The sequence below is a fragment of the Chiloscyllium plagiosum genome, chromosome 5 (assembly GCF_004010195.1).
Source record: "Chiloscyllium plagiosum isolate BGI_BamShark_2017 chromosome 5, ASM401019v2, whole genome shotgun sequence".
Classification (NCBI taxonomy): Eukaryota; Metazoa; Chordata; class Chondrichthyes; order Orectolobiformes; family Hemiscylliidae; genus Chiloscyllium; species Chiloscyllium plagiosum.
This window is the reverse complement of record NC_057714.1, coordinates 11,696,455-11,708,309: the sequence shown is the minus strand read 5'-3', so window position 1 is coordinate 11,708,309 and position 11,855 is coordinate 11,696,455. Positions and strand designations below refer to the sequence as shown.

Below are 11,855 nucleotides of genomic sequence, written 5' to 3'. Positions count from 1 at the left end.
TCATTTATCTCAAGAGGGTTGGAATATAAAAGCACTGTTGTGCTACTGAGACTTTATAAAGCTCTGGTTAGGCCCCATTTGGAGTACTGTGTCCAGTTTTGGGCCCCACACCTCAGGAGGGACGTACTGGCACTGGAGTGTGTCCAGTGGAGATTCACACGGATGATCCCTGGAATGGTAGGTCTAACATATGAGGAACGGCTGAGGATCCTGGGATTGTACTCATTGGAGTTTAGAAGGTTAAGGGAAGATCTAATAGAAACTTAAAAGATAATACATGGCTTGGAAAGGGTGGATGCTAAGAAATTGTTTCCGTTAGGCGGGAAGACTAGGACCCATGGGCACAGCCTTAAAATGAGAGGGGGTCAATTCAGAACAGAAATGCAGAGACATTTCTTCAGCCAGAGAGTGGTGGGCCTGTGGAATTCATTGCCACAGAGTGCAGTGGAAGCCGGGATGCTAAATGTCTTCAAGGCAGAGATTGATAAATTCTTGAATTAAGGGCTACGGGGAGAATGCGGGTAAGTAGAGTTGAAATGCCCATCAGCCATGATTGAATGGCGGAGTGGACTCGATGGGCCGAATGGCCTTACTTCCACTCCTATGTCTTATGGTGTTATGGTCTTATACAACATGGTAATTAACCTATTAACAAAGTGCAGATGTGTAATTTATAATATAGATCTTTACACGGCAAACTCAACATGAAAGTATCTTCAAATGTAGGTACCATATGTCAAAATAATTCTTTCAAAAATCAATTTTAGTTCCAATGTTCTTTTATTAATTTTAGGAAATCTAAATGTACATCATATAGTATTTTTTTTAAATGCCATTACCTAGAAAATATTGTATTGAGTTAGCTTCCAGACAGAGAAGATTACTATTTTGATGTGAGATTAAAAGAGTGGTTTGCATCCATATGAAAATAATTATGACATCTTTTTCGAGCACAAGCAAACCTATAATTTTGGGGCATTATATTCCATGCCCAATTCATCCTCATGATGTGAAAAATGCAAAATTACATCAAGAAACAGACTTCTACATACGCTAATCAAAGCCTGCTTTCTAACCCCAATCTAGAATTAATCATAGCTGTGTAATGTTTCCATGTTGGCATATAATACCGATTTCTTTTTGCCTCCCACTTCATGAGATTTATCTGAGGACTACTGTGGATATTTGAGCTAGCTAACGCACATTTTATGCTGAGAAGCTGCAGTGGAGTACTCTGTTGGCAACCCTATCTCAGCAGTTTCATAATAATGAGGCCTGAGGACGTTCTTGTGATCCTTGGCCAACCCCTTCTGGCATGTGTTGTCCAATCCAGACAATAATTAATTTTTCACTCTTCTGAACTTTTTACCCAATCCGTACTTCATTGCTCATATCTTCTGAATTTCAAGAATACTCAAAAAAAATCGCCTTTTCTTTCTTACATGGATATCTGTAGTATCATCCCGTTCCTTAATTTAATACATCGTCCTGAAATGCCACAGAGACTTGAGTTCACAGTGGCATATGCAATTGGCTTGACATAATCAGTGCTATATCAGCTGATGTTTTTAACATGCATTCAATTTGCCTTTGAATCTTAATATCTTATGTAATTTGGTTGGATGTTAAGTTGTCTATCGTTTCTTTACCTTTGTGTCCTCTTGTAACAGAATGAATATTACTGTAGGTTAGATTTCCTGTGGAAGAATAAATTCAAAAGAGAATGCGAGGAGATAGAAACTATGGAAAACCTCAATAGAGTATTGCTGGAAAATGTGCTTCCTGCTCACGTGGCTGAACATTTCCTGGCGCAAAACTGGAAAAATGAAGTAAGTAGACTTTAATGCAAAAGCATGAAATTCTGTATGTGTGTATGTACTAGACAAAATCAAATGAAGCTCGCCCATTGGGTAAATACATGAAATGGAACTAAAACAGTGCAGACCATTAACGTCCCCTGTTGGATCCTTGTTTTCTGCATTGCACCAATGAATACTTGATCAATCTTTTCTTTTTCTTCAGGAAGGCCCAACATCATAAAGAAATTGAGAATGCAAAAGTAAACCACAAAACTAGAATACAACAGAATTTAGAAGTACCCAAGTCAGGGGACTTGCAGTCCCTCTAACCAGTTCTGGCACTACCTCCATGATTCCCATGCCAGAAATTGCATTCAGATGGAAGTCTTTTCCAGAACCTAATGATTCTTGGATGATTACTGCTAGTACATTCACTGTCATTTAGCTACTTCTTTTAATATCCTCGGAAGTCCAAGGAATTTATCAGCCTTTGGTTCTATCAGTTTCCTTAGCACTTTTTCTCCAGTGATAATTATTGTATTTATTTCTTCTCTAACTTTTGTCCCTTGATTATTTAGAAATGTTCATATGCTATTAGCATCTTTAATTGTGAAGACTGATGAAAAATGTTTATTCAACTTCTCTGCCATTTTTTGGTTCTTCATTGTTATTTCCCCCAACTTGTTCTGTTCATAAATCATAGAATCCCTACAGTGAAGAAAAAGATCATTTTGCTTAAGGAGTTAGCACCACCTTCCCAAGAGCATTCTACCTAGAAATAGCCCATCCCCATAACCTCGCATTTACCCAGACTGCACATTCCTGGAAACTATGGGCAATTTACCTTGGCCAATCCACCTAACTTGCATATCTTTGGACTCATTCTCTAACGTTTAACTTTGTTCTCATTTTATTTTAATAAAAGAAGCTGATACAGTCCATCTTGACATTAGTTGAAGGTTTAACCTCAGAGTTATCTTTTTGTTTTGCTTCGGTTGTCTCTTTTTTTTAACATTATCCCAAATCAATGTCATACCAGTAATCTTTGCCATATTGTGTGCTTTTTTCAATATTATGCTATCCTTAACTTTCTTTGTTAATCATAGTTGATTTATTCCCTCCTTGGAATCCTTACTTCTCACTGATTCATATCTTTATCGTGAGCCATGTTATTGTATTAAATATTTGCAATTGTTCCTCAACAACCTTTGCTGTTAAATACCTTTCCCAGTCCAGATCAGCTAGCTCTGCCCTCACTCCTTTATTTCAGTTTAACACAACTGTTTCCAGCCCCCAAGTTCCTCTCTTTCAAACAGATGGCTAAATTCTACCATGTTATTTTTGCTGTTTCCTGGGAGATCTTTTACTCTGACATCATTTATTAAACTTCTTCATTAGATCTAAAATAGGCTAATTTGTTTGGATCCACAACTTATTGCTCTTGGAAACTGTCTAAAACATATTTTATGAATTCTTCCTCACAGATTACTCCACTCCACCATACTGACTAGCCCAATCTATATGAAGATAGAACTCATCTATGATTAATGTAATACCATTTTAAATGCCCTTATTATCTCCTGATTTAGTCCCTGTCCCACCAGAAAGCTAATGTTAGGGAGCCTAATAATTACTCCTATAAGTATTGTCTTTCTTTGTTATTTCTTACCTCCACCCATATGGATTCTATATCTTCCTATCCAAGATCATTTCTTGCTTTTATATTTATTCCACACCACTTCAACACTACTTTCCCACCAGACTTTACTTCCTGCTTGTCTTTACAAAATGGCATACCCTTGAACATATAGTTCCTAGTTTTAATCTCATTGTAATCATGCCTTCGTAATGGCTGTAAGATCATACCCATTAACCTGTATTTGAACTGTTCATTCATTTATCTTGTTCTAAATACTATCCACTTCCAGGAAAGGAACATTAATTGTGCCTCTTAACCATTTTTCCCCCTTTGACTCTATTGGCTGCTGTTTTTTTTATGTTTGTATCCTCTGTCCCTTCTTGCTCCACTCTGTGTATTGTTATCCAAATTGCTACCCTGTAATGCTGCAAAATCTCCTTGGTTTATAAGCCTACATTTTCCCCTCTTCCACACTCTCCGTCAACTCTAATCAGCTTAAAGCCTTATTTACTGACTTAGTTATTCAATTTGCCAATAGCTGGTCTCAGTATGATTCAAGTGAAGCTCATTTCCCATCAGAACGGCTCCTGACTACCCCAATATTAATGCTAATTCCCTATGAACTGAAACCAATTCCACCTTCACTACTTTGAGCCACACAATTAGATCCATGACTTTATTTACCCTATGCCAGTTTACCCAAGACACAGGTAGTAAACTGGTGATTAGTCCCTTGGAGGTTCAGCTCCTCTCCCAGTCCAAGTTCTTCTCTGATCTCGGGAAGATGTCCTTAACTCTGGCACATAGGTGTACCACAGATACCATATGCTGAAACACTTCACCTGTCCCGCCATCACTAATCTATCTAATTGATAAAATAATTACTTAAGATCCCCTGCTCTTTACACTTCACTGTAATCTTTCACCTGTATAATTCTGTCAGATCACAATGATTTTTTAAAGTATTAAAATAGCAAAAATGAAATAGAAATTTGTTCCATGCTCAGCAAGATAATTTAGCAAAAATTGTGTCACAACATTCGATTGCTAATCTCACATGTTATGCCTTAGGGCAGTATCATAGATTATTCAATCCCTTACGAGGTAAGAGTAGGTGGGTTCCCTCCTCATTGGTCCTTTTTATCTTCAGACGACTCATTCCTAAATGGGCTACAACAAATGCTAAAGAGTTGCATTTTATGACAATGGAGAGGGAGCAGTGACGCCCATCAGATTCAAGAATCACTGCTTTACTGGTGTATGAAACTTTGGTAATCACTTTAAGAATTGAATGTAGCTAACTTCTTAATCTACTGGGAATAGGCATTAAAATCTGCTGGGACATACTGTACATGGATAACATCACTGCTAAAAAGTGAAGGAACATTGCTAACTCATGTTAATTTCTCCTAATTACCCTGTACACCCATGGTTTCCTGCTGATAACTATTTCCTACCTGCTCTTCCTCCTCCCTTTTCCATCTCCTTGTCCTGCGCAGCATAGCCTCTGGCAATTCTACAAAACTTTGCTGTATTCAAGGGGAGTGCCTCCTAGTGTGCCCATGTATGGGAGCAACCTCTTTGTGTCAGACCATGGATTCAGCAAAGTATGCTTCAGTACCTTTAACACCAACTCCATAGATGTTTGTAACTTTTAACAACTATAAATGACACCAAAGACTTGTGGGGCAAGATATTTTTCAATCCCACCAACCAAAGTATCAGCAGGGAATTCACTTACACCGATCCTTTCATTAGTTGGAGATGGAAATTCTGACCCTTCATTGGTTAGAAGTCCCCCCTCAAAGAGCTACTAACCAGTCTGATAGGCCAGCAGCTCTGAAGTCCCAGCAATGCCAGCAACAGCAATAACAAGGACATTGACAAAGAGTTGTCCCCAGATTCAGAGTCCTGAAGACCAGATCAAGTAGGTGGAGGGGAATGGTTGGGGGTTGTCTGTGTGCACATTTTCCCTGTGTCTGCGTGGGTTTTTACTGGTTGCTCTGATTTCCTCTCACAGTACAAAGATGTGCAAGCTAGATGGGTAGCAATGGTAAGTGCAAGGTTATGGGGATTGGATAGGAGTTGGATCTGTTTGGGAAAATCTCAAATGGACCAAATTGCCGCTTTCCAAACTCCGGATCCTATTATTCCATCTTCCAAAGACCGTCGTCTAGAAAATACTTGTCTGTGAACTATTTTGTGATGCAATAGAAATTAAAGAATCACTTTTTAATCTAGTTGCACAGAGGCTAGGACATCATCAAACAAACCCTAAATTCTATTTAGCTGTATCCACTTTCTGGTTGCTGAAGTTTTGTTAAAATGTTAAAGTATTCAGATCATGGTTAAAGTCTGCCTAAAAATAGCCCACTACAGAATGTCACATTTATTTATGTAGTACATCAATTATACATATTCATAATACAAAGTCTAAATCAGTTGTGATCAGTAGGCGTTCAAAATATTATGGCTCAGAAATTCTACTGAGAATCCAGGGTCTCCAATACCCCTTTGGAATTTCAAAGAGCATGGTAGGACCCAGTTTTAAATGGGCTTTACATCACAACTAAGTGTTCTTCACCAAGCTGTCTCAACTTCTTACCAAGAAAATAACAGGCAAGGGGCAGAGCCTGTAACATGATTCCCTGTTCCTGATTCAGGGTCAGAACTCTTGTTTGCATGGTTATTGATATTTTGTTGCAGCCGTCATTCATTAGGTAGATGAATGTGGGCTTCAGCCAGTGTATTGCAGGGAACACGAGCAGCCAACAACTTAAAGCCAGCCCCAATGTTTTAAAATGAAAATATTGTGCATATCTGAATGTATGTTTCAGGCAAGAACATGTCGGACAACACTTGCCTTATCCCATCTTTCTTTCCAGTGGAGGGAAAGCAACCTCAGTTTTTATAGACAAAGGGGGCACGATCAGAAATGTACCCAATAGACATTTGCATCGAATTTCTCCTTCACCTGCCTCTGAAAACCTGTCATGTTCATCATTAAAGGACATTCCTGAGTACACATAGGGGTTTGGATTTTTGAGAGCGATGGGAAGTCAGTTTGTTACATTTTCCACAAAGCATAGATACATTTAATAAATGAGAAAGGGAGCCTGGTTAGCCAGTTATACAGATCATAGCATCAGGGAAAAAAAAGATCGGAGTTAGATTTGGAAAATATGTGGACTGAATGCAGGATTCAAATTTTCAGAGGAAAAGAATAAGCCTGCACATTTCTAATGTTACATCTCTCATTTTCTCGATAGGATCTTTACCATCAATCATACGAATGTGTCTGTGTAATGTTTGCATCCATCCCAGATTTCAAAGAATTCTATACCGAGTCAGATGTAAATAAAGAAGGCTTAGAATGTCTACGTTTGCTGAATGAAATTATTGCTGACTTTGATGATGTAAGTATACAACAGTATAGTCACCTATTGGTCTAGAGATACATTGGTGATCTTTCTGAATGCAAGGCACTCTTACTAGTGTTCTGATGATAACCTTTGATGGAGAAAGTGCACTAATCTACTTACCACTTTTGTCATTTTCTATTCACATTTTTATTTTTAATCACTACCAAGTTAAAGATAATTGCAAAGTTAAGGCAAGAAGTAAAGTCATTAGTGGAGATGATGTGTAAATCATTAAATAAGAATGAGTGGGGACATGATGATGTATTGGGCTTATTGCTTGACTAATGATTCAGATCCCAGGCAATATTCTGGGAACCTGGGTTCAAAACACACCATGACAGATAGTGGAGTTTGAATTCAATAATGATCGTGAAACCATTGTCAATTATCTGAAAAACCATTTGGTTCACGTATGTCTTTAGGGAAGGAAAGTAATGTTCTCATCTGGGAGGAGAAAGTGAGGTCTGCAGATGCTGGAGATCAAAGTTGAAACTTTATTGCTGGAACAGCACAGCAGGTCAGGCAGCATCCAGGGAACAGGAGATTTCGAAACGTCGAATCTCCTGTTCCCTGGATGCTGCCTGACCTGCTGTGCTGTTCCAGCAATAAAGTTTCAACTATGTTCTCATCTGGTCTGGCCTATATGTGACTCCAGACCCACAGCAATGTGGTTGATGCTTAACTGCCCTCCAGGTAATTAGAGATGGGCAATAAATGCTAACCTGGCCGGTGACATCCACATCCTGTGAAAACAGTTCCACCAGTTGGACGTTAGAAGAGAAGCATTGGATGAGGATAATGTGGTCAATAATAACTTTAAAGATTTAAAATTTTGGCTGGCAGTACTATCCACAATTCCTTTCGTATTGGTTTGAAAGGCAGAGAAGACTCATGCAAAATGTAGACAATAAGACCAACTGCATGGGATTTGTCTGTCTGCTGTCATGACAGTTTTTATCATTACTTCAACCAGCTGTAGGTAATTGTGGGAGGTTGATGAGGAGGGGAGATGGTGGTGGGTGGTGGATGGTGTATTAAGATATCTGAAAGACTTCTTTCCCATCCCCCTCACCTACCCTTGTTCCCTAACTCGTAGGTCTGAAATGAATCTTTCTCTAACCTGTCACTTGTATCCCCTCATGTCCCCTTCAAGCTCACCTTGTTTATGAGTCCCAACATCTGTTCCCTCTTCCCTATTGACACTAAGCATAGAGCAAAGGTCAGTTATACCTTTATTTCAAGATTACCTACTAAGCATGCACAAGATAAACTATATTACAATGATGGTCAGGTCATATTTGATGTCAGATCAGCCTGTGTTTGTAAGGCTTGCAGAAGCAAAACCTCTCCCACCATGCTTCATGCATAATAATGTTAACAATGTTAGTTAACATTCCATCATGAGAATGTGAACTAAAACTTTCTACACTAATTTCCTGATCAACCATATTCCTTTGCAGGTCCTCATGCTAGCAAACATTAAAAATGCTTCCATCCCCTCAGGTATTGCCCCATATTCTCTCAATAATCTTCAAAAATATTACTGTTGAGTCCTCAATTCTTGCAGACAGGTGCCTCATTTTCTCTTGAATCTCTAAAGTCCAGAAACATGTTGTTGCCTCTGAAATTCATACCATGGGGCAGCACGGTGGCTCAGTGGTTAGCACTGCTGCCTCACAGCGCCAGGGACACAGGTTCAATTCCAGCCTCAAGCGACTGTCTGTGTGGAGTTTGCACATTCTCCCCGTGTCTGCGTGGGTTTCCTCCGGGTGCTCTGGTGTCCTCCCACAGTCCAAAGATGTGCAGGTTAGGAGAATTGGCCATGCTAAATTGCCCATAGTGTTCAGGGATGTGTAGGTTAGGTTCATTAGTCTGGGGTAAATATAGAGTAATGGAGTAAGGGAATGGGTCTGGGTGGGTTACTCTTCAGAGGTTCAGTGTGAGCTTGTTAGGCCGGAGGGCCAGTTTCCATACTGTAGGGTCTATGATTCTTTGATTTGCACTGTTCACTATTGGTTTCTACACAACTAGACTTTTACCACTGCCAAAGTACTGAAACAGCAACATCCTTTAAGACTAAGCAAAGTTCAATTTCCTCCTGCATCTTGAGGTTTCTAAAATCTTTAACATTTTTTAAAAAACATTATGCTTCCCTAAAGGTTTTCTTCCTTGATCCAATAACTGGGACAGTGCTTACTTGGATGAACTCTTTCTGATCCAATTTCCAGAGTGTCTTGAGTAATGTTTTTTCTCCCACAATCCCTCACTGTGAGTTCAATCCTTCAAGCCCACCCATTCGTTGTTTAGATACTGCCCCTCAGTGGCTTCATTTGAACACGTGGCATCACTTTCAAGGTCTACCTCTAGCTCACTCTCTCCATTGTATCTGTGTTGTCAAACAAACTTCTCAACATCTAGACCTCGAAGTGCCACAGTTTTCTTTAGCTAAACATTGGGAAGAGCAACAGTAGCATCATCAAATCTGGCACATTCTGCACACTTGTCATTGATTCCATCCCGATTTCCTGCTGCTCTCTCAGGTTTAAGCTGGCTTTAATTATCAAAATCCTCTTTTTCACTCCAAGTTGTGCTTCTGACACTATTTCCTCTCCACCACAAAAGTCTTTACAAAATCATCATTCCTTCCTCTACTTAATTTTACCCATTCATGTATCAATGCCTTTGATGCCTCCAGACACAAGAATGTTCTCTTGGCCAACCTCCCATCCTCCATCTGCACCAACTGCTGCTAACCAATTACTACTGTGCTTACTGACCTCCATAATTTAATAAATGAAAGCAAGACTGGACACTGTGGAATGCAAATCTTGTGATATGAACTCCAGGCTGTATTTAGTATTTTGGACATTGTCAGCTGGAGGATCCTGAGCTTCCAGTTTTGGTTCTGAAAACCCTCAAGTGGTACGACCAAGCTATGTGCATAGCACTTTAGTGGAATTGATCATCCAACAGTTTAATGTTGTGCCATTAGAGAGGGAATGGGTAATGGCCAGAAAATTAAGGAGGAACAAGAAAGTATTGCAGGAGTCCTCTAGGTGCATCTTATTCTTTAACTGGTATTCAGTTCAGAAAGCAGATGGTTCCTCTGGGCGGTGTAGCCAAGTCATGATCAAGGCCCAGTGTAGCCAAGTCATGATCAAGAACAGGTGGCAAAGATTGGAAAAGTAATAGCAATAGGAATTTCTATTGTGAGGGTAACTGACAATTATTTCTGTGACCAAAATGACATTGCCATCGAGTACCAGAGAGTAGCAGTAGTTGTCACTGAGTAGCAGAATATTCCACAAAGGAATGGATGCTCATATAAAAGATTAAATTCAATTCAGAGCAATGAGAAATGATACATTTTGTTGGAAAGAAAGAGAAAAGGCAATATCAATTATAAACTACATTAGAACATAGTAAGAAGCAGAAGACCATTTGACACGTGGAGCCTACTCTTCCATTCAGTAAGGTCATGACTGATCTGGTTCAGAGCTCAACTCCAGTTTCCCAACTGACCCCCATAGCCCTTGACTGCCTTGTCCATCAAAAATCTATCTAACACTATCTTGAAAATTTAGTGGCAAAAGTGAGGACTGCAGATGCTGGAAACCAGAGTTTAGATCAGAGTGATGCTGGAAAAGCACAGCAGGTCAGGCAGCATCTGTACTCTTTGCTTCCTTCCCCCACCCTCCTCTCTGACCTGTCACCTCCATTTCCACCCCCATTCACCTATTGTACTCTTTGCTGCCTTCTCCCCAGTCCTACCCCCCACTCCCTTAGTTCTAGTCTCTCCTACAAGGGGAAGCATCCTTTTAGAATCCACTCTGTCAAGTCTCCTAAGAATCTTATATGTTTTTGTAAGAAAGGGAGAATGCACCAGTTAGATGATAACTGACAGAAAGAAAATGTACAAAACTGCAGAGACAGAAAGAACATGTACAAACATGTGCCTGTTTCAACTGAATGACAGTAATCATTCTCGAGTTTATTTCTCAGGGCGATGTATTGACCAATCAGGGTCAACCTGCCTGGTTCAGACAAAGTTTTGCAGTTAATTATCAGTGAACATTCTCCCAACTACTTTTATTATGATTACATTCTTTTCAAACAAGGAAACAAAAGTTATACAGAGTACTCCAGATGTGATCTCACCCCTGTACAGCAGCTGTAAAATTTCCCTGATCTTCTATCCAATTTTTATTGCAAAAAAATCACTTCAACCTTATATCTAATTCTGGCCACCTTCTTTGAATTAGAATTAGAATCCTTAAAGTGTGGAAACAGACCCTTCAGCCCAACAAGTCCCCACCAAATCTCTGAAGAGTAACCTACCCAGACCCATTCTCTTACCTTTTCATTGTATATTTACTGCCTTTGGGAAGGATTTGAAGACTTTACAGAAAATGCAGAAAGGATTTGAGAGCATGGCTTCAGAATCGAGGGATTTGAGCCAGATAGAGAATTTGCAGAGGCTGGGCTGTTCTACATAAAGAGAAGATTTGTAGGAAGATTTCAAAGACATTAGACTGTGTTTCGACAGAGCAACATTACACAACCTATAGAGAGATTGAGAACCAGTTAGAGTCATAGAGATATACAACATGGAAACAGACCCTTTGGACCAGCTCATCCATGCTGACCAGATGACCTAAACTAAACTAGTCCCATTTGTCAGCATTTGGCCCATATCCCTCTAAATCTCACACCCATCCAGATGCCTTTTAAATGTTGTAATTGTACCAGCCTCCACCACTTCCGCTGGCAGCTCATTCCACACATGCACTACCCTCTGCATGAGAAGTTGCCTCCTTGATCCCTTTTAAATCTTTCTCCTCTTACCATAAACCTATCCCGTCTAGTTTTGGACTCCCCTAGCCCTGGGAAAAGACCTTGTCTATTTATCCTAAACATGCCACTCATGATTTTATAAGGTCACCCCTCAGCTTCCGACGATCCAGGGAAAACAGCCCCAGCCTGTTCAGCCTCTCT

The 11,855-nt window shown here is 39.8% G+C and overlaps 1 protein-coding gene across 2 annotated transcripts in view; it reads left to right on the top strand.

The window, feature by feature from the left end:
• LOC122549721 (adenylate cyclase type 2-like) overlaps nt 1–11,855 on the top strand; it is a 625,439-nt gene that overhangs the window by 595,032 nt on the left and 18,552 nt on the right. For both annotated transcript variants that reach the window (XM_043689618.1, XM_043689619.1), the window contains 2 exons: nt 1,671–1,829; nt 6,708–6,854. In XM_043689618.1, the coding sequence (XP_043545553.1) occupies nt 1,671–1,829; nt 6,708–6,854 (306 nt within the window). The remainder of the gene's footprint in view (nt 1–1,670; nt 1,830–6,707; nt 6,855–11,855) is intronic.